The sequence below is a fragment of the Caretta caretta genome, chromosome 3 (genome assembly GCF_965140235.1).
Source record: "Caretta caretta isolate rCarCar2 chromosome 3, rCarCar1.hap1, whole genome shotgun sequence".
NCBI classification, from domain to species: domain Eukaryota; kingdom Metazoa; phylum Chordata; order Testudines; family Cheloniidae; genus Caretta; species Caretta caretta.
Genome location: NC_134208.1, coordinates 146342754 through 146368118, shown reverse-complemented (window position 1 = coordinate 146368118; position 25365 = coordinate 146342754). Strand labels below are relative to the sequence as shown.

The 25365-nt window shown below is 45.1% G+C and overlaps 1 protein-coding gene across 3 annotated transcripts in view; it reads right to left on the bottom strand.

The window, feature by feature from the left end:
• VIT (vitrin) overlaps positions 1 to 25365 on the bottom strand; it is an 83341-nt gene that overhangs the window by 10397 nt on the left and 47579 nt on the right. For 2 of the 3 annotated variants that reach the window (XM_048843689.2, XM_048843686.2), the window contains 6 exons: positions 25270 to 25332; positions 20906 to 20953; positions 9691 to 9753; positions 8320 to 8467; positions 7184 to 7287; positions 6212 to 6438 (listed from right to left, as the gene is read on the bottom strand). In XM_048843689.2, the coding sequence (XP_048699646.1) occupies positions 6212 to 6438; positions 7184 to 7287; positions 8320 to 8467; positions 9691 to 9753; positions 20906 to 20953; positions 25270 to 25332 (653 nt within the window). The remainder of the gene's footprint in view (positions 1 to 6211; positions 6439 to 7183; positions 7288 to 8319; positions 8468 to 9690; positions 9754 to 20905; positions 20954 to 25269; positions 25333 to 25365) is intronic. The other variant, XM_075126993.1, reaches the window with a different exon arrangement.

The window sequence follows — 25365 nt, the reverse complement described above, 5'->3', positions numbered from 1 at the left end:
TGTCTCTCTCAGGAATCTATATGGCTCTTATTACTGTACTACGTGTGAGCACCCCACAATCTCATGTATTTATCTATCCTCACAATGCACCTGTGAGGTAGACAAGTAGTAGTATTTCCATGTTACGAATGGGGACTAAGGCACAGAATTAGGTTTTGCATGCAGCCTGAACATAGGTACCTAACTCTGTAAGAGGAGAGGGGCTTAGGACACACACACCCCCCATTGGCTAGTTTAGGCTACTCCCTGCATAGCTTTCTGGCTGTTGTTGATCCCACCCTGAGGTGTCTCTCTCTCCCCATTCATTGTATAAAGAGAGTTGGCACCTAAATAAGGAATTGTGGATCCCATTGTTAGTCCAGTGATTTTCTAGGTGCCTAAAAGCTAGGCATTGTGATGCTGGGCATTGTAATGCTTAAGTCCATTTGTGGATCCAGGCCAGAGAGTCTAAGGGGATGTCTACACTGGCAGAGTTACAGCGCCACTCAGAGAGCGCTGAAGGGAAACCGCTGTTGTGTGTTCACACTGCCAGCTGCCTGCGCAATAGCGTGTTCACACTTGTGGCACTTGCAGCATTATTAGGAGCAGTGCACTCTGGGTAGCTATCCCACAGAGCACCTCTTTCTCTTCTTCCGATAAGAGTTGTGGGAAGGCAGAGGGAGTCACGGGGCATCCTGGGTCCTGCCCAATGCCCTGAGATGCATTGCTTCGGATCCCAGCAATCCCTGTGCTTCCGTCTGCATTTGGCGCCATCTTTCAACGGTTTGTGTACTGTGCGCTCTGCCTCTTCGGTCTGCAGGAATGGATCCCGCACTACTGACCAATATGCTGCTTGCTCTGACCAACACGTCATGAGCGGCCATGGAGTTATTCTTTAAACTACAAAGGCAAGAGGAGTGTGACATTGATCTCACCACGCGTAGTAACTATGACACAAGATTGCTTGTGGCATTCCCAGAGGTGCTGACCACAGTGGAACACTGCTTTTGGGCTTGGGGAAATGAGCACTGAGTGGTGGGATCGCATCGTCATGCATGTCTGGGACAATGAGCAGTGGCTGCAGAACATTCGGATGAGGAAAGCCACATTCATGGGATTGTGCGATGAGCTCGCCCCAGCCCTGCGGCACAAGGACACGAGAATGAGAGCTGCCCTGCCATTGGAGCAGCACGTGGCGATTGCACTGTGGAAGCTGGCTACTCCAGACTGCTACGGCTTGGTCACTAACCAGTTCAGAGTGGGAAAGTCGACCGTTGGACTTGTGTTGATGGAAGTGTGCAGGGCCATTAATCGCATCCTGCTCTGAAAGACTGTGACTCTGGGCAATGTGCATGACATTGTGGATGACTTTGCACAAATGGGATTCCCTAACTGCAGGGGTGCAATAGATGGCCCACATATTCCAATTTTGGCACCAGACCACCTAGCCACCGAGTACATTAATGGCAAGGGGTATTTCTCAATGGTTCTCCAGGCGTTTGTGGATCACCGTGGGCATTAACACAGGCTGGTCCAGAAAGGTGCATGACGCATGCATCTTTCGGAACAGTGGCCTGTTGAGGAAGCTGCATGCAGGGACTTCCTTCCCAGACCAGAAGTCTGGTAGGGGATGTTAAAATGCTCATTGTGATCCTGGGAGATCCTGCCGATCCCTTAATGCTGTGGCTTATGAAGCCATATACAGGGAACCTTGATAGCAGCAAGGAGCAGTTCAACAACAGGCTGAGCAAGTGCAGAATGACTTGTGTGCTTTTGGATGTTTAAAGGCCTGCTGTTGCTGCCTATATGGGAGGCTGGACCTGGCCGATGACACTATTCCATGCTGATAGCCGTGTGATGTACGCTCCATAATATTTGAGAAGGGAAGGGTGAAAGCTTCACTCAGGGCTGGATCACTGAGGCTCGTAGTTGCTCTGTTTGCAGCGCTAGCAGCGTCTGGAGTGTCCGCTTGGTGCTCCATAACATTTAAGAGCCGCCGTTTGGCTTCGTTCTGTTGCACCGCATTCTCCTTTAGGTCCCTCTTCTCGCTGTCCTGCCACTCCTTCAACTCTTGTTTTTCGGCCGCGGAGTGCATCGTGACGTCACGCAGAAAGTCCTCTTTATTTCTTCGGGGCGACTTTGTAATTCTGCGCAGCCTTTCAGCCGGCAATAACAAAGAGGGAGGCTGGGCTCCCAAGGTCATATCCCTGAAGCCAAAATGCAACATTTTACAGAACCAGTATTGTCTGCAACACACAGCCCACTGATCTAAACCACAGCCTCTATTCACATATCTATAACTAATTAGCTGACCCCAGGCAAGCACACATGAGGCACAGGGCCCCCAAAATGGTGAGTAACTGTAGGGGCAGGGGAAATCAGTGTTTCAGGACCATACTGTACATGGGGCAGGTGGCTCTGGGGGAGAGCCAGCACTGTGGGGGGGCCTTATAATCATTACTGTCCCCACATTTTCCACAGGCTGTGTTCATTATGGAAGATATCTCACTGCTAAGGGTGAGCATGGAATCAAAGGAGAGTCTTCTCCAAGACTGCAGCTTCTGCCCATGTGCAGAAATAGTACTTCCTGTCCCCAGTGACGGCACAGGGGTGCGGGAAAGTTACCCTTAATGGGGCAAGAAACAAAGCAGCTCTGCCAAAGAACCTGTGGCCGGGGATTGCCCAGTATCTCCCTGAGAGTTTCCTGGAGCTCTGAGGCAGATTCCTGTGAAGTGAGGGAGTCCATCAACACCCTGTTCTACTGATTGGCCTAGGCATGTGGTGGTACGTGCAACATACAGACACAAGCAGTGGTGAGCTGGAGCCGGTTCCCACCGGTTCGCTAGAATCGGTTGTTAAATTTAGAAGCCCTGTTAGAACTGATTGTTCTGCGAGGGACAACCGGTTCTAAAAGAGCTTCTAAATTTAACCGGTCAAAAGTGGCGCTGACTCCATGGGTGCATTCACAGAGGTGCTGACCACTGACCATAGTGAAACGCTGCTTTTGGGCTTGGGGAAACCTGCACTGAGTGGTGGGATCGCATTGTCATGCATGTCTGGGACAATGAGCAGTGGCTGCAGAACATTCGGATGAGCACCCAAGGGGAAAATTTGGTGGGTGCAGAGCACCCACCGGCAGCCTCCTCTGCTCCGCCTAAGTGTGCCAGGGTCGGGGGTGGGCAACAACCCCCTCGTGCGGTGAGGAGGGAACCAGTTAAGATTTTGGCAGCTCATCACTGGACACAAGCCAGCTTTCTGCCTCCCTCCCCCCCACAACAACTTGCTTCAGTGATTCCCAAAATCAAAGTCACTTACAAGGGTCCTCCTCTACTGATTGCGCTTTGCCAAGATCTGACAGCTGTGACTGGCTAGGCTCCCCCGGGGTAGAAAATAGCTCCTGGCTGCATGCATCTCTGACCTCCGAGTCATCCTCTGCCTCTGGGTCCCCCTCCCCCTCCACATCCTTGTCCAAGATTTCCTCCTCCTGCTCGGTCCGCTCTCGACTGGCACGCGAGCTACCGAAGTATCCACAGTGGTCTTCACAGTGGAGGTGGGGTCGCCACCGCATATGGCGTCCAGCTCTTTGTAGAACTGGCCACTCGTGGGCACAGCACCAGAGCGGCAGTTTGCCTCCCATGCCGTGTGGTGGGCGTTCCGCAGCTCCTGCACTGCAGCGTGTCCCGGTCATGGCCCCTTACTGTCATGCATCGTGAAATCTGTCCATAGGTATCATAATTCCTACGGCTGGAGCGCAGCTGGGACCGGACAGCCTCCTCGCCCCAAATGCCGATGAGGTCCAGCAGCTCGGCATTGCTCCAAGCGGGGGATCACCTGGTGCGTGGAGCTGCATGGTCACCTGGAGAGATGCGCTGAGACCACTGCAGGCGTCACCGAGCAAACAGGAAGGGGACTTTCAGAATTCCCAAGGAATTTACGGGGTGGGGATGACGCTTGGTCACCCGAGGGCAGGGCAGTCAAGTTCAAACCGATGACCAGAGAGGTGAGGACAGGCATCGTGGGACACCTCCCGGAGGCCAGTCGCAGCACTGTAATCGACCAGGAGGTCTACACTGGCGCCGTGGCGCTGTAGCCCCGGTGCAGAAAGCTCCAAGCCTCTTGTCAGGGTGGTTTTTTTACAGCGCTGCAACTGCACAGTTTCTGCGCACCCAGTGGCGTGGCCGTGCGTGCACCTCGGGAGTTACAGCGCAGAAAGCTGCTTTACTCCGCAGAAACTTGCCAGTGTAGACAAGGCCTTCTACAAGGTTGCCCCGGAAGTCTGTGGGGGAACAGGGAAATTAACTGAGCTCTTCCAAGCCCCAGGCCTAGCAGCCTAGGCACTAAAGTTTGAGTTATAGTTATTACTTCATATGGGAAGCATGCTGAAGGCAGCGTTTAAGAAGAATGTCTTCATAACATCTACAAAAGGGTTGAGGAATGCCTGTTATGCATGTCCATTGGCTGCTGTACTCAGTGACATTTAAAATTTAGAAATATGTATTTTCATAATACCCAAAGGTTTAGTCTTCTGCAAGGACTCATTAACAACTGTTAATGGAAACACTAGAAATATTAACTAGTAGAGGGGTCAAAAGTGTTGGTTTCTGATGAATGCTCTAGGAGCATGGCTTGGACAGATTTATTGATGCTAGAAGTCTTTTCTCTAAGCCACTGATGTGTTTCTAGCCTGGGTAGCGGATGGTCAATGGATCAAAAATTGTGGGTGTCACCTAATTTATTAATATCATTTCAAATAATTGTCTGTTCAGCAACACCTCTCAATCACATTTTTAAGTTGTCTGTTTTTACTAACTTTGGGCTATTGTGCCTTCTCTTGGATGTGGAAACGGGAGTTGTTTATGACCTTAGTACTAGCATGGGACTCAAGGGCTTCTCATACTTTGTTGAAGGGGAGAATTACAGTGTAGGTACAAATAAAAACTTTCGAGTTAGTTACACAAGTGTAAACTCAGAGTAACTCCATTAGCTTCAGAAGAATTACTCCGGATTTACACCTGCGTTTTGTAACTGGAAACAGAATGTGGTTTTAACGTCATAACCCATACAAATCCTAACAACAACAGAAATTATTTCATTAAAAGAGGCAACAGCCATGCTTTAATATATACAACACTAGTTTCTACTGTAGCTGTTCAAGATAATAATCATATGAGAATTCAAGTGGGGAAGGATGGTATTAGGAATGCTGTGATTTCAAGGGAAGGTATTTTTGCAGGCTATTTATTTTTGTGGTCTGGTATTTTTGTAGTGCAGGGATATAAACAAAAGCTTTATACAGCCTTAATTCCAGCCTTAAAAATGGTATTTGTTTGTAGCTCAGCTCATTCATGGAATATAGAAAAATGGGATTAGAAATGGAAAAGACCTACAGTGTTTAGTTATCTGTCCACATTTGCCTGCCAGTGCAGAATTGTGGCTCGCAGACTGTTTTCTAACACTTTGTCCAGCCTAGCTTTACAAGTCCCAAATGGTATGGTTTTCACCACTTCCCTTGGGAGACTATTTCATAGTTTAATAGATCTCACTGCAAGGAAGTTTCCCTCTCTATTCCTTAGCCAATAAAAATGTTACTGGTTCTTCATTTCAGCAATCCTTTTCTGGTATAGGCAGAATGTAATATAGCAAGCCTCAAACCTAGGGTTACCATACATCTGTATTTTCCCGGACACGTCTGGCTTTTTGGTTCTTAAATTGCCGTCCTGGAGGAATTTTTAAATATCTAAAAATGTCTGGGATTTTGCCATTATTATTTTTCCCCAAAGAAGAGTTGATCATTCGAGAAAGAAAGTGAATTTTGATCACTTGAGAGAGTGCCCACATTTTCCCCCTAGCTCCCAGCGCTTGCCCCGCAAAACAGCTGTTTCGCAAGGTGGGGAGGAGGGGGACACGAGCACCACCTTCCCTTTTTTGAATGTTCAAATATGGTAACCCTACTCAAACTTGAGACAAATAGAATTATGAATCCATGACGAGCATTGCTGCCATTGCTATTCAACATTCAAATGTTAGATCCTACGGCAGTTCTTAGAGGGAAGCCATAACTATAAGAAGGAAAAAAAGGGGGAGGGAGAAGAGGAGAGCAACATCATACAAGATGGGCTCAAATCAAACTAGGAGATCCAAACACCCTGAAAACCTTAGTAACATTCAGGCCTACCTCCAGCCTTTACACTGTAAACCCAGATCTAGTTTCATGTACCCTATTCCTCAGTACCTTGTCCACAAAGTTGGGTTCAATAACATTCTGTTTTTCGTTTTCATCAGCTCCTTCAATAGTGACAAAGAAAATGTTGATTCCAGATTCTCTCGCCAGTCTGGAGGCCTCCTCCACCTTATCGGTGGGCCATCCATCCACCAGCACTATGGCCACATTGGGTGCTCCACCTCGGTTTCCATTGGTATCCAAAAAGAAGTTTTTGTTAACAAATGAAAGTGCTTTCCCTGTAAGAGAAGTGAATAGGAGGCGGATTTATCCTGTTTACAGTAACCAGTCTCTTTAGACATGGCAACACTGAACTCTGAGATAGTGTTACTCACTGACCTAGAGGTCAAATTCCAGTCCTAGAGCACTGGGAAGGGGTGCATTAGCAAAGACAGAGTAGAGGCAACTTGACATGGCTACAGAAACACGAAGGGGAGCCACCTGCAATGGTCCAAGTATATGCCCTACCCTGGTTCTAACAGAGGGGTGAACTTCACCCTTTCTCTGCTCCTCCTTATTAGCACTGATGAGCAAAGAGAGCACCAGGCTCAGATGTGCCAGGTGAGCTGCTGATGAGGTTGAAGGAGAAGAGTGACACCCCAGAACTCTAAACTTTCCTGAAAACCAAACCAAGGCAGGAGGGGTGGGAACTAGAATTTAAAAAATATAATTAAAAAAAATATCTTTTACATAAGGTGGGCTCAAAATCAAAATGCACATAAGTTATTAAAAGGTCTTTGCTAGCTCCTTTCTCCCCAAATCAGTCCAATGGAGGGAGCAGAGACGTTCTAATACCCTTGCTAGTCTGATGGCAATATACGCATCAGAGGGTGCCCGAAGCATGCTCCTGAGCATGAGGTCATCAGCTGACAAGGCTGGTTCCATGGTGCTACAAGGAGCTTATTTGCCCACTAGATCTAGGATCCTACATCCCCAGTCTTCCTCGGGCTAGGAGCTGCAGATATGCTACCCCGTGCCACATACCAACATTGGAACGTCCTCCTTTCTGTGGAATTTTCTCAATGGCATTTTTCACATCCCGGGAGTTTGCATGAGTTTTGAGGTTAAATTCTGTAGAAGGGTCATCACTAACATGTAAATAAGACAAAAAGAAAAGCAGCCATCAGTTTTTGTTTCACATGTAGCATGGTTCCATTTATAATCACTTTAGTAATGCTCCATGGGGAAGGAAGAGGAAGACTCATCTCGTAAGGCAGTTCATTACATAATAACAGAGGAGACCCTTAAAAGGAAGTCTCTACTGTTTCCTATGTAAACATATAGGTATGCCTGTAAAACACAAATGATAAAGTAACAGGCATTCGTGAAGACATACCAATGGAATCTTAAACATTTCTACGGCAGTGGGCATCTCTGAATTCATTTAGCAGAGCCGTGGTTTTCAACCTGTGGTCCACGGACTATGTCTAATGGGTCCTCACCTCCATTCAAAAGTTTTTAGGGGTCAGCAAATGGAAGAAGGTTGAAAACCACTGTAGTAGAGGCTACTAGCTTGCATGTGGTAATGGTGTAACAGAGAGTCTTAGTTATATGAATTATAGGGCTTCGCTCGTTTGAAAGCTATTTTTAGATAACTTTACAACACGTATATTAAAAAAAAAAAGCTTGGTGTGTAATTTTGTTTCACCTTTTAGCACTCTGCTGCTATTGGTGTTATAAATTGAACTTCAACGCCTATTTTGTACTAGTCTCATTAGTTTACAAGGCTACTTCCTGCTTCAGAAAACCCCCTCATTTATTTCAGTGTTTTTTATCACTTTGTTATTAGTTAGCAGGAAAAAGAATAAAGACATTTAAGGCTAGAAGGGACCTTTATGATCATCTAGTCTGACCTCCAGCATCTTGTTTACTTTTGTCTATGTTCACTCTTTGAAAATAACAAAGTAGATTTTTCCCATAGACCTTTTTATTCAGTCTCATAATATCCCAAATGTTATTCCCCAAGTTTCCTAAGTTGAATTTTAGGTAGTTTCTCTCATTTAGAAGAGATGTGGTGTTAAAAATAAAAAGCGATCACTCCAAAAAGAGTTGGGAACAGTGCAGTAGGGACCCTGTACAGGCCTGAGGCAGAGCCAGACATTACGGGGAGACACTCTTACCCATACTGAACAATGCCCATGAGAGGACCAGCTATGCCAACATCAAGAGCTTGAGCCACATCACTGAGGAATTGTTTTTGGATCTGAAAACGGCGTTTACCGATGCTCCAGCTCCCGTCAATCAAGAAGGACAAATCAACTTTGCAGTCTGAGACAGGAAATAATAATGAGAGAATAAATGTGAAGGGTGTTGTTGTTGTTTCTTAGATTTGATTTTCCTCTGATGAGAAATCAAGGCATCAAAGTTATATCTGACAACCTATCCCACTATGTGACTGCAGCAGAAAATTCTCATTCCTATTCATTTTCAAAGGATCATTATATCATCTAGTCTGACCTCTTCTATAACGTGGGCAAGAGAATTTCACTCAGTTATGTCTGTATTGGACCCAATAACTATAACAGTCATGGTATACAACTTTGATCATTAATCCTACTCACCAGATACAGGGAAATCCATTCAATCTGCTAAGACCCCGAAATTCTGACTCCAGCCGTACCTAGTAGGTCTCTCTCCCTTTGCTGCTGGGCCCATTTTCTGAGTGATTCCCTCCTCCCTCCATTAGATCTGCTGCCAAGCCAGTACAGCCCCAATTCCAGGAGCCAGGCCCGCTCAGTCAGTTACCCCAGATGAAGGGAGTGCTCCTGTTATCAGTGCCCACTTGCCTAGGTCTCATTCCAGGCACAGCAAATACAGGGCATAGTTAGCAAGCTTCCCCCTGGCAGGATCCAAATTCTGTGTCTGATGGCATATTGCAAAGCCATAGCCCTTGGACTGTAGAATTCACATGACCCTCCATGTAATATTTTAACCAGCCAATATCTCACACATGCTTCCCAGCTCAGGTAGACAGTCACAGGCTAGCTCTTCTTGAGTAAGCAAGCTGAAAACCGCAGTGTAGCCAGAGGTAGCACGGGCCATGGCTCAGGCTAGCTGCCCAAGTATGTACCATGGGGGTCCGGGAGGGTTTATACTCAGGTGGCTAGTCCAAGCCGCTGCCTGAGCTGCTACTCAACGACACTGCTCTTTTAGATGCTAGCTCAAGCAGAGCTTACACGTGTCTGTCTACCCACCCTGGGAAGCAGGCACTGTAGATGTACCCTTTGCTTTGAGTAAGTTAAGAGTCTGTTGCTATTTTTTTCCTAACGTAGAAAAAATTATTATTTACAGCAGATGAGAGACATGGCTAAACAGAAACTTTTAAGGATGTCTAGGTTAGTCTATTGTAAAGGAATATATGTTCCAAAAATGTGTTTTTCCCTAATAGCTAATGTTTGGTTAATTTCTTGACTATATTCTTAAAAGTCCGATTCACATAACAGCAAAAGATCATTATGACTTAATCATACAATTAATTCTGATTTACATACTTGGGTTTCCCTGGGAAACTGGCTCCAAAGGTTTCGGATTCAATTCTTCCTTTGAACTGATGCCTGGAGAAATAAAAAGAAAAGTTTAGACGCTAAATGTGCAAGAAACTGTTCGGAGTCTGCCCTCACTTATAGGAAGAAGGCAAGGAGTGAACAGATGCATCTTGTTCCACATATGACTAAGAAGACGGGTCTGAAAGAGATTTGAGCTGCCTCTTGTTATTTTGGTCAGGTGACATGTAAAACACTGCATCCCGGGGACACAGGGACATGTTGCTTGCCTCCACTCCTGTTACTGATTAGAAAAGGAAAGGATTGGGATCAGATTATTATAACTGCTTCACATTGACCTTACACTAGGTCAAGGGTTCCCAAACTTGTTCAGGGTAAGGCCCTAGTGGGCCGCAAGACGCTTTGTTTACCTGAGCGACCCAGTGGCTGCGGTTCGCTGGTCCTGGCCAATGGGAGCTGCAGGAAGCAGCATGAGCCAGTCCATCGCTTCCCACAGCTCCCATTGGCCGGAAACTGTGAACCGCGGCCACTGGGAGCTGTGAGCAGCCGTACCTGCAGACTCTCAGGTAAACAAAGCGTCTCACGGCCTGCCGGGGCTTACCCCCAACAAGCCGTGAACCAAGTTTTGGAACCCCTGCACTAGGTCTTAGTTCTTTTGCTTAATGGAGATGTCCATCTACTCATCCTGAAATCTTCTAATCAGAGGAGAACTATTAAACCAGGGTGCCAGCTATATTCCATGTCTAAAACTGATGAGGAGAAGACTAAAAAGTCAGTAACATATGGCTATTTCCAATTTTTTTTACACATTCACTCAAAGGCTAAATTTGCTCCTAAAATCTGACAAACATATATGGCAAAAAGACTGGAGAAAGGGTTATCATTTTGTATCCTATCCTGGTACCTCCAGATGGTTCAGAGCAGTGGCTCATTTAAAAGGTTTACTATCCAGCAGCCAAATCTGGTGGTGCAGACTTTTCTGAGTTCCTCTTCTGAGCACAGTTCTATTTTGTGTTGTTTGCTAGAGGTATTAAATTTGGCTTTTCTGATAGTAACAACCTCAGTGAAATGAATTAAACAGGTGATCTGTTCATGAAACGAACGCTTCTGGAATCTCTCTCAGAAGGTGGTCCTTACTACAGCTCTCAAATTTGTTGCAAAGATTAATTCAAATTTTTCATTCAAATCTGTATATTTCACTGTCTTCTCTTTGCTGAAAACCACAGCAATCAAAGGAAGATTACTATACTGACTGGATGTTAGAAGGGAAGGGAAATAATGTGAGGAATTGAGAGTTGATTCTCCACTGCCTTGCACCTTCATTTACCCCTGTTTAAAATGAATATAAAGTGGGAGCACCATTCTGCCTTACTAGCAGCTTACATGTCCTTTGCACTGGTGTAAATGACTACATAAGGTTTCAAGGCTGTGGAGAGTCAGGCCCCTCATGTCCTGTTTTCCTATATGGAGATAGGAGCAAGGACAGTGAGCATCCTAACACATTATATCCAGGTAAGTGAAGCAAGTCATTAAGGAGGTCTTTTCTATGAGAGTTAGGTTCTTCTTTTGGGGGAAGAGAGAAAACAAAGTAAGGTCTGATCCAAGCCCCATTGAAGTCAATGGAAAGATTCCCAGGGCCAAAATGTGGAATCTGAAAAGCAGCAGCCTGAATGTCTGTTTATCCCTTCATAAGACAAACTCAAGTAGATGTGGCTTGGGAGAGGTAGCATTGGATCACAGAGTATTGAAGAAGCAGCATAAGGATGATTCAAAGAGTTCAACCTGACTTCAGTTCATGATTTTAATGTCTGGCCATTTTTTCCTAAGTTAAAGCAACTCACTTCTGCCTAAGTGTAAGAAGCTATGAATAGGACAAGATATGGGAAGATCAGCAGGGACAATACTGCAAATAAAGAAAAAAAACCTACCTATGTAGGAGGATAATTGTTTTGTTTCCTTAAGAGACAGTGAACCGGTGATTATACTTGTCTATCACTGAGACAAGTAATAGGAGAACCCCCACAAATCTTCATCAGCAGGCAAATGGAGGAAATACTGCAAACTTCAAAAGGAAACCAGCAAGAGGGTAGCATTAAAAGTGTGTCTTAATTACAGACAAAAGTTTAGAAATTATAAAGTGCCTCCAGGTTCCTCTTTCCCATAAAGCTGCCAGCCACCCACACGTTAATTGGTGTCAGTATGAACGTACGTAAAGAGAGCGGATAACCAAGAATATCAGAGGAAGCTACCTCTGAGCTCTGAAGGGAACTGGCAAGCTTTGAATTCCTGAAGCATCTAAAACTGATGCTTTGAATTCCTGGAGCATCTAAAACTGATCAGGAGAAGACTAAAAAGTCAGTAACACATGGCTATTTCCAATTTTTTTTTACCCTGCAGATACCAATGATCAGATCATCAGGGAAGATAGACCCAAGCCAAGAGGAAGAGGAGAAGCCAACAGTGCTCCCTAGTTACAGACCAATTCCCGGTGCCATGGTATTCTGATAACTAGGGTTACCATACGTCCGTATTTTCCCAGACATGTTGGGCTTTTTTGGTTCTTAAATCGCCATCTGGGAGGAATTTTTAAATATCTAAAAACATCCGGGATTTTGCCATTATTATTTTTCTCCAAAGAAGAGTTGATCATTCAAGAAAGAGAATAAATGTTGATCATTCGAGAAAGAAAGGGAACGTTGATCACTCGAGAGAGTGCCCACTTTTTCCCCCTAGCTCCCAGCGCTTGCGCCATGAAACAGCTGTTTCACGCGGCTGGGAGGGAGGGGGGCAGAGAGGGAATGCGGGGCGCTCAGGGTAGGAGGCGGAGCCAGGGTGGGGATTTGGGGCAGGGAGTGGGTGGAGTTGGGGCTGGGACTTTGGGGAAGGGATTGGAATGAGGGTAGGGAAGGTGCGGGGCGGGGGGTGCGAGCAAATACTCTCCCCCCCCCTCCACCCCGTGGAGTGTCCTCTTTTTTGAATGTTCAGCTATGGTAACCCTACTGATAACTAATCTTCACAAAGTACTAGCTCTTAATACACTCCAAGCACTTGCATCCACATAAACATGGACATACCTTTGGGGCAGGAACCATCTTGTGATTCTGTTCTGCACCCAGTGCCTAGCACAATGGGGTCCTGACCCCCTGGCTTGGGCCTTTCCATGCTAGCACGTTACAAAGAACTATTGTTAATAGAAATAATCATCATCATTCATCTTAACTGGGGAAACTTCCCTCAGTTTTAAATCCAACTCCCAGTTAAGAAGGCAGCTTCCAAGATATGAACTAAAATTACCAGTCTGCTGTTGGCTCCACATACGAGCAAGATGGGGGAAAAGGCACGAAGCTCATTCCCTCTTCCCTTACGATCCTGTGGAGGGGCCTGCCCTAGCATAGTGGGAAGCAGAGCCATTTCCCCTTGCCAGAGCCAGCCGTTATACTAGCCTCCCAAATGCAGCTGGATGCAGGGTGTGGCTCTGCATAGCGGAGCGGGACAGGCACACGGGAGCACACACAGTATTCATTTGATTTGAAGGGTGGCACGGGTGCTGCTACAATATACGTTTCTTGGGAGCTGTAGAAGAGGTTGTGACTGAATTAGTTGGATTCCGCCCTAGGTCCTCTCCTATTGCAACAGGGCCTTTTCTACACTGTTAGAGCAGAAAGTACCAACACAGGGACAGAGGGCAGGAGGCTTGCATCTCCCCTGTTCTGGGGCTTCCAGGAGCTGGCTAAACTCCTAGCACAGGTTAGGACAGCTCTCAGGTGCTATCTTCACTTGCACCCTTGTTGCAATGGTCCCACTACAGGCACACAGGGTACCTTACAAACTTTTTTTGGGGGGGTGGGGTGGGGTGACGCTCTCCTACAGCTGCAGCTCTACCTCCCCACCTTTTGACGGGACCATCTCTCAGACAAAAATCCTTCCTGAAACATATACCCTCCACCCCTAGCCTGACCTTGCACCAGAAAGGCCTCACCAAAGGAGCCTTGACCTAGAAGACCCTTGTGAAACAAGGAGGGCCATGCCCAGCTTTTTGTTCATGTGCTGTACTGTGACTGGTACTGTCCCTTTCAGTTGGGGCTTCTCTCCAGTGTGTGCTGTTAATATGGTCTCTGACCAGCCTCCTACGCCAGACTTTAGAATCCATGAACTAGAGGACAGCAAACGGAGAGGAAAATGCTTTTGTTGAATCAGGGAGACACTCAACACACAGTAGACCAAGATAACTTAATAACAGGAACATATTCGTTAACACAAAACCCGTAGTGTGACCTGCTTCCTGCCTTAGCTCAGTCTGACTAACCACAGCTGCAGCAAGCGCACCACCAGCCCAAAGAGGGAGAAATACTGGCAGGCCTTAGAAAGGTCAGGTTCTAAAAGAAACAGCTATCAAAGCGATATACTCCACTAGCACCAATTCTAGTCGATATAGGAATTCCCTGTAGTTGCTTGGTCCTCTTGCAGAGAGCCCTGGCTGCTGCATTTCTGAGCTGATTTTGCATACCCTTGTGCCATTTTTAAATAGTCAGGAACTGTGAGGGACAATGCAATGTTACAAAAGAGCAAACTGAGCCCTGTGTTATGCTGCAAGTTTTACAGTGTTTTTCCCACCGGTGCTGTTCATAAACCTCTTTATTAAAAAGAGAGATTTCCCATATAAAGCGGCAACTGACAATAAATGCTCTTCCACTTGCTCCTTTTGTTTCTTCCTGGTAAACAGTACTAAATGTCAGGTTTCAGAGTAGCAGCCATGTTAGTCTGTATCCGCAAAAAGAACAGGAGGACTTGTGGCACCTTAGAGACTAACCCATTTATTTGAGCATAAACTTTCGTGAGCTACAAATCACTTCATCGGATGCATTCAGTGGAAAATACAGTGGGGAGATTTATATACATAGAGAACATGAAACAATGGGTGTTACCATACACACTGTAACCAGAGTGATCACTTAAGGTGAGCTATTACCAGCAGGAGAGTGGGGGGGGGGAACCTTTTGTAGTGATAATCAAGGTGGGCCATTTCCAGCAGTTGACAAGAATCAGCAGCACTACTATGGGTACCTGCATGGCCCCACAGTATGCCAACATTTTTATGGCTGACTAAGAACAACGCTTCCTCAGCTCTCATCTCCTAATGCCCCTACTCTACTTGTGCTATATTGATGACATCTTCATCATTTGGACCCATGGAAAAGAAGCCCTTGAGGAATTCCACCATGATTTTAACAATTAATTTTAACAATTTCCGTCCCACCATCAACCTCAGCCTGGACCAGTCCACACAAGAGATCCACTGTCTGGACACTACAGTGCTAATAAGCGATGGTCACATAAACACCGCCCTTTACCGGAAACCTGCTGACCGCTATTCCTACCTACATGCCTCCAGCTTTCATCCAGACCACACCACATGATCCATTGTCTACAGCCAAGCTCTACGATACAACCGCATTTGCTCCAACCCCTCAGACAGAGACAAACACCTACAAGATCTCTATCAAGCATTCTTACAACTACAATACCCACCTGCAGAAGTGAAGAAACAGATTGACAGAGCCAGAAGAGCACCCAGAAGTCACCTACTACAGGACAGGCCCAACAAAGAAAATAACAGAACGCCACTAGCCATCACCTTCAGCCCCCAGTGGAAATCAGTGACAAAGAGTATGTGTAACTTGTTTTATTGACACCAGGGATGGTACAGGGATAGTCAAACAGCAATAGGTAATCTCTTCTTTCAGGAATCTTGGCCCAACACTAATGCCTCATCCCTAGAAACAAATAAGTTTCAAGAATTGACTCTAATCAGAGACCAAGGCAAAGAGCAAACTCTGCTGCTGCTGGCATAAATTTGCTCTGTCCAGAAGCTTGCATAACCAACAACACCACAGCAAGTCTCCCAAGACTGAATATTTACTCCCACACTAACAAAAAACTACTTGGAAGATCATGTTTAACAGCACAACCTGGTGACTCTACCATAACAATCACGAATAGATTTAAGTCCAAAATATCTAATATAGGAGGACGGGAAGGACCTCCATACTTACAGAAGGAGGGCCAAATCCTACTCACTGGTCTAAAGGGGAATATGGGACAAAAAGTCTGATGGGAACAAAGAAACTGCTTCCAAAAAGAAATACCCACTCTCCTCCAGGTAGGGTTGCCAGTTTTGGTCGGATGTATTCCTGGAGCTTTGATCACATGACATAAAAGATTAACCTCTAACTCCTAGAGATCCCAGGACAATCCTGGAGGGCTGGCAACTCTACATACAGGAAACACCAAAGGGTGCAAGGAACCTGATCCTCCTCTAGGCAAAGGATCAGTTTGAGAGCCCCTGGTGGCATCTCTTCTTACTACTTTCCCCCTTGACCAGCCTGATCTTGAGTCACCTGTGGGAAAGAGAGGAGCAGGTATCAGGGAACTGATGCCAAGGTAAGGAAAAGGAATGAGCCATTCAAGCAGGGACTATTGGTGGCTGACTGGTAGCAAATCTGATCCTCAGCCTCAAGCAGTGACATGTTCCCTGTGCCTTTGGTTAGGTCTCTGTGTGTCTGCATCTTTCTTTGGAATTGGCCCCCAGGCCTAGTCTACCCCATGTGCCTCTGGTTTTCAATCAGTATGCTCCCCTACCAGTTGTAGGGACTGTTTTTGACCCCGCTCCCATAAGCATACAAGGCTTTGTTCCCAGTCTACAGTCAGATTCCATGACTCCAGTAGGGAGCTGGCTCAGGAGTAGGGTCAAGAGGGAGAAGGCTGTAGTTCACTGCTGCAGTGTCCCAGCCTGGAGTACTGTCTGTCAGATTTGCTCAGCTCTGCCCTATCTATCATTATCAGAGCCTCCTCGACCCTGAATCCCAGTGGAAGTGGCGGAAGGGTCCGCAGTGTAGGCTAACAGAATCATCGATGTAAGGACTTCATTCCTTTAAAGCCAGACCCCCAGAAGTCAGTCTGGTGTTTGGCGGTAACAGCACATCATCCTCCCTGTCACAAAGGCAAGCTGCAGAGGAGTGGGCAGGGCAGGCAGACCCTGATCACTTGTTAATTGAAAAGGGCAGACACCAGAGTTTAATAGGGCAGTCACAGGAATGGCTAATTGGCTTTAAAGAAAAACAAATAGAGGCTCGGTCTACACTACAAATTACTCTGGTATAATTTACATCACTCGGGGGTGTGAATAGTCCATACCCATGGGTGATGTAAATTACACCGACTGGCGTGAACACCGGTGTGGACAGCGCTATGTCAGTGGGAGCGCTTCTCCCGCCGACATAGCTACTGACTCTCGCGGAGGCAGGCGTTATTAAGCCAATGAGAGAGCTCTCTCCTGTTGGCTTAAAGTGTCTTCACCAGAAGCACACCAGCAGCGCAGCTGCACCACTGTAACTGCTGTAGTGTAGACATAGCCATAGTAATAACCTTCCGAGTAACACAGGCAGTGTGAAGAGTGTCACGTTCCCCCATGGAGTGGTCTACAAATAATCAAAACACAATAGAATTCATGTAACCTTATTTAAACAGAACAGGTGGGAGAAGAGAGAAGCAGCTTTCCAGAGGGAGGCAATGAAAGGAGATTACAGAGGGGATCACAAACTCTGGACTTAGACTGATGAGTGACTGAAAATAAGAGCAGTTGGTACATTTCTATGTGGGTCTTTGTTTGACAGCTCTGTAGGAGGTAGGAGAGGGGCTGGGCAAGGAGCTGGGGGCTGTGAGCCACTCAGGCCAAGGCAGGCACAAAAGCCTAGGACCCAGCAAATGGTCGGAAAGCAGCAAACAGTTGAGCTACAAGGGACTTTCTAAAATGAAGGGACGCGGTTTTCAGTTCAAATTCTAAGAAGAAAGCAATAAAGTGACAACACAAGGGGATTTGGATCAGAAAAGGCACATTGTGGCAGAGAATTCAGCGGAGGAGGGAATTCATTACTTTGGGAGCAGCAACTAACCACTCCCCTAAAGGGGGCATGACTGTTTCCATTCTCGCCCTGTTTTCAGGTGTTGATAGTCATTTTTTAAAAAAATGTTCACTTTGGGGCTCAGATTTTTCAGTTTCGTCCCTCCCTGAAGAAGAATACTTGTTGAAACTCTCAGCAAAACTGGTTTCCACCGTATTTTACAGAGCAAATGGTAAAATACTTATCCTACTATGAAAAAATTGCAACCTTGTTTTGAACAGCTCTTGTGCAGCAGGTGGGCGTAGACAGCTGAAATTTGGAAAAGGAAGTAGTCCTCACTGGGGAAAAGGGCCACTGAAGACTTTCCTGAAAACTGGCTATCCTTTGGTCACATTATGAGCCTGGGTAAACACTACACTGACCTCTTGCTTTGCATTGGTCTCATGAAGGGCCTGATTCTCCACTGCTGTGCACCTTTTGGAGTCAGAAATCCATGCACAGTGAAAATAAAAAGTTGCCCTTCTGAACTGGTAGGGCACCAGCTTTGCACTTGCTTTGCCTAGGTGTAAATGAGTAACACAAGGTGCAAAGACTTGGGCCCAAGCCTGCAAAAACATAAGTGCATACTTGATGGCAGGACCAGAGCCTCAATTTGTAAATTGCACTTACAAGTCATGAAACAACAACATTAAGGTTCCTTAGCCTTCCCCTTGCCTACCTGTGTGTATACATTCCACTGCTGTCTTCAATTACATGGTCACATCATATATCTCAAACAACATCACACTTTTTCTGCAGTCGTGGCCACATGTGTGTAATGTGTACTAACTGTGTATCATTGTATGTGAAAGGCACTCAATACACCATACTTGCACAACAGATTGAGTATAACACTACGGAGTAATTAATTATGAACATTTACCATCCTATCTACACCCCCAAATTTTGCAGCTAATGCCTGGTCTACACTAGGGAGGGGGATCGATCTTAAGATACGCAACTTCAGCTATGAGAATAGCATAGCTGAAGTCGATGTATCTTAGATTGACTTAGAATCACTTACTTCTTGTCCTTGCGGCGCGGGATCGATGGTCACCGCTCCCCCGTCGACTCCGCTTCCGCCTCTCGCCCTGGTGGAGTTCCAGAGTCGACAGTAGAGCGATCGGGGATCGATTTATCGCGTCTACACTAGTCGCGATAAATCGATCCCCAATAGATCGATCACTACCCGCCGATCTGGTCGGTAGTGTTGACGTGGCCTCAGTCAGATTCATAGTTAAGTGCCTCATCGCCTGATCTGCACTTAAGGAAGGCTCTGTACTCCACATGCATGCCCAGCTGAGATAGCTTTGTAGTTACCTACAATCCAAACCTAGTCATGTGAATTTAACATTTATGGAAGGTTGTGGGTCAGCTGACTGATTTATTTTCTGTGTAACAATAATGGGAGATGGTCAGTTCCTATGGGCCTCCTGGTTCTGCCAGCCCCAATTTAATTTTGTTATTGCCTTGGGAATTTCAGCTCACTGTATGGGCAGCTCACTCCATGCTAATTAGATTTTCCTTCACTGGATTGTCACAGCTGTCCATGCTCATTAAACTTCCATTCATTTACATACGACAGCAGTTGATGCATGCAAACTAGAAACCATGCCTTTGAAGTGACACTCTGAATTCATCAGACTTTATCACTAGTCTACACACACATTTGGGTGACAGAGAAAGTACAAATAAGACCGCCCCAATGTGTTTTCATCAAGTTTAAAAGGAACCTCTCATTTTTGTCTCCAAATACAAATCCTCACCACTAGCCACTGTGCTGCAGCTCATTCCAAACAGACACACAGAACTTGCCTACAATATGCAGTAAAATGTTCTCTCTCCAACGCAGCCTGCTCTCTCTGAGTCAGGAAAACCTGTTCATCCACACAGTGATACCTAGTTAGGGCTATAGAATCACCTCTCCTGCCCCAGGTTCTGAGTTTTCATTCTAATGTGCACATGCTCTGCCACTCATTGGAGCTAATGCAAGTCTAATTTATATCTCAGCTCTGAAGTAATTAGAACTTTCAAATAAAAACTCTTGAAAATTGGGCTTACAAGGCAGAGTTTCGCAAAGGGGAGACCAATGAATCATAGACGTTAGAGATGGAAAAGATCTATTAGATTATATGGTCCACCCCCATGCCGGGGCAGGACTGTTCCCTATGATATCATCTAATATAACACAATCAATTAACTGGAAGATGAAGCTTGACAAATTCAGACTGGAAATAAGGTGTACATTTTTGAGAGAGAGAATGATCAGCCATTGGAACAACTTTTCAAGGGTTGTGGTGGATTCTCCATCACTGACCATTTTAAAATCAAGATTGGATGTTTTTCTAAAAGCTATGCTCTGGGAATTGTTCTAAGGCCTGTATTGTATAGGAGGTCAGACTAGATGATCGCAGTGATCCCTTCTGGTCTTGGAATCCATAAATCTAGTGTTTTGCGTGACCCAACTTTTAAATGTCTCAAGGAATACGGACGTCCAATAAATTCCAGGAAGGCATTAAGTTTTGATAATCATGCCCAATAGGCTACAAATTCTGCAAATCCTATTTTTGTTACCCTGCTTCCAACTCGCTTTTTTGTCTCATCCACCCCACTGTGTCTTGTCTATTTCCGATCATAAGCTTTTTGAAGCAGAGCTTGTCATTTCCTAAATGTTCGTACAGCGCCGAGCACGATGGGGCCCTGGCCTGTTTGAGCTCTAGGCACCACTGCAAGATAAAAGTTAAATAATAATTCCCTTGGGACACTATTCCATAACATCATAGTTTTACTTTCAGGAGTTTTCCATGTGTTCAGTTTGTGTTTCATTATAACCTCTTATATTAGACTAATTGATCAATCTCCTTTCTAGGTGTTGGCAGCCTGACTCTCTGCAGATTATCATCATACGCCTGCATTTTCCAAGAAATACAGTGTTCATTTAGGCCCCTTTTTTCAGTAGCTAGAACCCCCTTTTGCAGCATGGTTTGCTACTCTCTCCAGACCTCATCAGTTCTGTTCCTGGAATGGGCCTTGCTTGAGATTGATGGAAGCACAGGGCCCACTGGGGCAGTTTCAACCAACCAGAGATAAACTGAAACCTGACATTTGTCATTGTATATCATAATTCCTGTAAGTGGAAGTTATTACTGTTAGTGCCGTGGGCCTTCTTAAAAGTGTTACTTCCCCACAAGGGTGTAGAATGCTGATTATTCCCAGCGTAGTTGCTGGTGGATCTGTTGTGTTTTATTGTGTTAAATATTTACCTGTGTCAAAAAGGCTTGATCCAGGTTTCCACAAGTCAGTTTCCAAAGCTTTCAAGCACAAAAAGAGAAGAGAAATTATTACTTAAAAGCATGGAATTATGGGAAGTTACAAACCACTTTGCAGAATTAAGAAAAGCCAGTTTGTAGAATGAGTCATGATGAGTAGAATCCAGTGAAAATTTTTTGGCTATTTAAACCTGGAAATCTTTATGAACACATTTCAAGCCTTATTTAGTAGTTTCTTATCTTCTCCCTCTGTATTAAAGCACATCTCTTTAGATCAGTTTTGTTCTTTTCATATTCACTTACATTAACATTGGGACAAGGTTGGCCTTACCAATTTTTCTTTTGGCCAGGTCAGCAAAAAATGTTCCACCAAACAAGCCCCTGCCCTGCTGACTCCCATAATAATATCGACTCCTGTTCTACCTCAAACCTTCCAAAACCAAAGAGATGAGCAGATTCCTGCTCAGACCCCAACAGGCAGGAATGTGATGAACACCACCACCTCTGTTTGTATAAATAAATACAAGACTGCCTCTGTTCTCAGGGCACTGTATAACTTTAATAGAAAATAATGTTTTGTCCTGGTTTTTGGCCACTTGGATGAGCTAACAGTCGCGTGAGATGGTGCAAGTGGCTCAGGCTAGGTGAGCACGTTAGACACCATCCCTATGTCCATCATAAAATGCTGCTACCTAGCCCTCCATGAAGAATCCCTGAAAGCATCCTTCCTCCCCACCATTTCCCCTGAACTACCAAATTTCTCACCATTATTTGATGGACACTCATGCTTTGTGGTTTTGTCTCTGGCATAAACCTGTGAATCTTAAGCATTTGAGCACTGTCACTCCTAGGTCCCTAAGTCAACCATCTTTGAGAAGGGCACTTGTTTGTCCTTGTGAAGTGGGGAATGGGCTGCAGGTAAGGGAAGATATGGGGCAGTGGGCTGCTGGGAAGGGAATCTTGGTAGTCTTTCACCCCCAATAAAAGTCTTCAAGCCCCCATGACCTCATTGTACTGAGCATTGTTCAAACACAGAGACACAGTCCTGGCTCTGCAGAGTTTATAACCTAAAAGACTCAAGAACCAATGAAGGGTTAGGACAGGGATATACCACGCAAACAATGCGTTTTGTTTCGATGTTGTGTTTTTATTTGGGGTGGGGAGAAGGAGGGCAAGAAGGAAATGGGGGACTGAGTCGGGGAGCAGGAGATGAAAGGAAGGGGAAGAGGAACAGTCACTGCTCATCATCAGCCTAGGCATAATCAATTTGCAGTTCTGTAGGCATGGCTGCGGAGGTGAGTCTTAGTGAGCATGGGAAATGGGTGAGTTAGACTGCAGGGGGGACTGCAAAGACTGCTTAGGCAGTGGGTGGTGAACCTGGCTGCAGTCATATCATGTATTGATCATTTGTTAATAGACTGCCAAACTTGTGTGTCAATTTTTGTTGTGGAGGTGAGCAATGACTTCCAGTGAAACAAGCTTTGTACTTTGTCTTAGCAAAGCTTAGCAAGCTGTGTACTTTGTCTTACTTTGTCTTAAAGAATCTTCATAGGGCTCCAAAGGGAAAGGTTCACACAAAACAAAACTCGAGCACAGCTGAGTCTTTGAAAGGCCACTCTTTCATCCATCAGGGGAAAGAGTGCATTCTTCACATGTAATCTGTTCTACAAACACATCAGCTGTGCATGTCCAGAGGAAAAAAAGATGTTTTAAAATTTAAAACTTATTGGAGCTGCATCCCACATGGAACTAACCTGCCCTTCCACACTCACTATGACCAGACAAAATGAGCTGAAGTAAAAGTGGACAGTTGGTTGGTACAAGGGAATGTACCAGCCTCACAAACAAAATATTTGTTTCCACAACCATCTCATTGTTAAGGGCTATGCTTGTGCTCAAGCCCACACCCAGCCTTCATGTATTTTTGAATGGAGCACTGGCTCCTTGATTCTTCTGCATTGTTCAATCTCACCACTGATGGGTTCTTCTCAGTAGCACAGATGCTTCAAATGATTCTGACATGGTAAAGATCATCCCACTGACTGTCTGTATTTTTGTTGTGAATCACAAGAAATTTTTGTCCCTGCACTTGAGATGTGGCAGAAATGCAAGAAGGAAAAAAAGGGAGTACGGCTGGAGTTTCTCTGGATATACCCTACTTAAGAGCTACTTCCACTCAGATGATGACAAAACAGATTGTTTGTTTCAAGACCCTCACAGATCATTCCAAACCCTTATGATTGAGCTCTGTCTACTGCTCCTTCAGGCAGTGTTTCAGTGCTCATATTCTTTAACAAGTTTCTACCGAGGAGTGGTCCCTCCCTTTTCCTTTACAAACACTCTTTTTTTTATATATACAAGTGATAAATGACAAAAATTGAGTGGGCTGATTGCAAATGGGACAATCCTTAAATCTCAGAGAGAGGAGCAGGTTGACAATAATGTCTTATTCCTTGGGCTTATAAGAAGATGGACGATAAGGAAATTTCTAGATGAAATTCACATCCCTGAGAAACAGAAATTAAAATTCTTGAAAGTTGCCAGGATTTATTACATGACAACTGTCCAGTATGCTCTGAACAATCTGTGGTATATTGAGGACTTTGTTGAAATTGCAAGCTGTTACTTTAAGAGTGGTAATGGGGGTTTCCTTGTCCTGACTGCAGGCTCGGGTTGTTCTGTAGGAAAGTGTATGATGATAATCAGTCTGGAAAGAACTAGCCCAGAACAAGGTGGGGTGAGTAGTGCCTCTTTGAGTTAGGGAGCAGCCTGCTTTGTCCCTTTCTGTGTTTAATTACTGTGTGTTGTCCAGGAGTCTAAGCATAAAAGTAGTGTTACATTGCAACCTTCCAGGAAGAGTATTTGATGTTTTCATCTGAATTGTCTGTGTGTATTCCGTGAATATAACACAGCCTACCCATAAAAGATCAAGTGGGTGTGAAGTCTCAGATTGTTGACTTTTGAACTGCAGCAAGATTAGGGTTTTTGAATACTATAGAAACAATTTTGTGGTGATGGTGGGTTATGGCTTTTTTTTTAATCCAAGTTTAAATTCTTGAGAGTGTAAAGAACTACAAGAAGAGTTTGGTCATTATCAGTTGCTTGGCGGAGATGAAATTCCTGAAGAAGTGTAGGAAGAAGTGTAGGAAGAAGCTTGGCAGGAAAATGGATTTATCTGGATGGATGTCAGCTTAAACAAGTGTGAGTGGGCTAATGACAAAAAACTCCTCAAGCATCAGTCCAAGACTGCAGAACTGATCCTGATCCACAAGAACTGTGTGCTCACCTTGTGTGATTAAGAAAAAACAAAACTTCATTCCAAGACAGCATGGAGTGGGCCAGTAGCTTCCCTTCAATCATGTGCTGAAGTTGGCTGGAAGCAACAATTTTGAGATGCCAAAACTGGTGTTGAAAAAGATGAAGATGGGGACTTTTTGGGAATACAACAAGAATCAAAGGCTGATTGGGGGGGGGTTGGTTGTTTTCCTTGTGATTAAAACAACATCATCATTCATGATATGGAACTCCTGTTTTGTAACTGCCTTGGAGAAACATTAGGATGTTTGAAATAAATAAAATACCTTCTTCACAACAAACAATTCTCAGCATCATGCCCCCTCCTCCTTAGGGGCAGGTTCTCCCAGACTGGAACACCTGCAGCTCCTTCAGTCCCCATGACATGACTCCTGCCGATTTTAGTTCTGCCCCTTTGAGCCAACCTTCCCCCACACATGGTGTCACATCCATGTGGAATCCGAGAATCTGGGCCCAGCTGGGAGTGACATCTCCCTAATAGCTCATCTGCACCAGCAGCACATGGGGGCAGGTAGTGCGGGCTGGGTCCCAGGCTTTCTCCACACCTCCCCTACACCAATTTTGGCAGGCGTGAGAGAGGATTGGGGAGAACAAAAAGGAGAGAAGGGATAAACAAAAGGCAGAGAATATATGTGATGGAGAGAACAAATAAGTATGACAGAGGGGGGACATATCAGGGCAAAAGCTAGGGAAGAGGAAAAGGAGGGGAGGAAGATTGAAGCAAAGGGAAGGAGTATCAGACACTTGCTCTTTTTGATGTACAATTTGAACACTCACAAAGGAAATTGCCAACATCATGGGAGACATTAATTCACACAACTTTACACTAGAACACATCAGTTACTGAGCTAGTTAACTTTGTTTCACATTCACAAATATGGTGGCATGATGGAACAGCTGTTCAGTAGACAAATTGCTACACGTCTCATAGGATCACCCTGAAAATCTCATGAAATGTTACTTATGAACCTACCTTGAAGGGCAAACATTTGAAATGAAAGGAAATGAGGGGACTTTAGCCAATTTCTAACAGTAGATCTTACCGAGATGGACTGGAGACTCGGCAGGTTTCTGGAAGGCTGCGACAGGCTCTTGGCGTTGAATACCTGTGTGATTTGACACAAGGTTCAATTTCAACT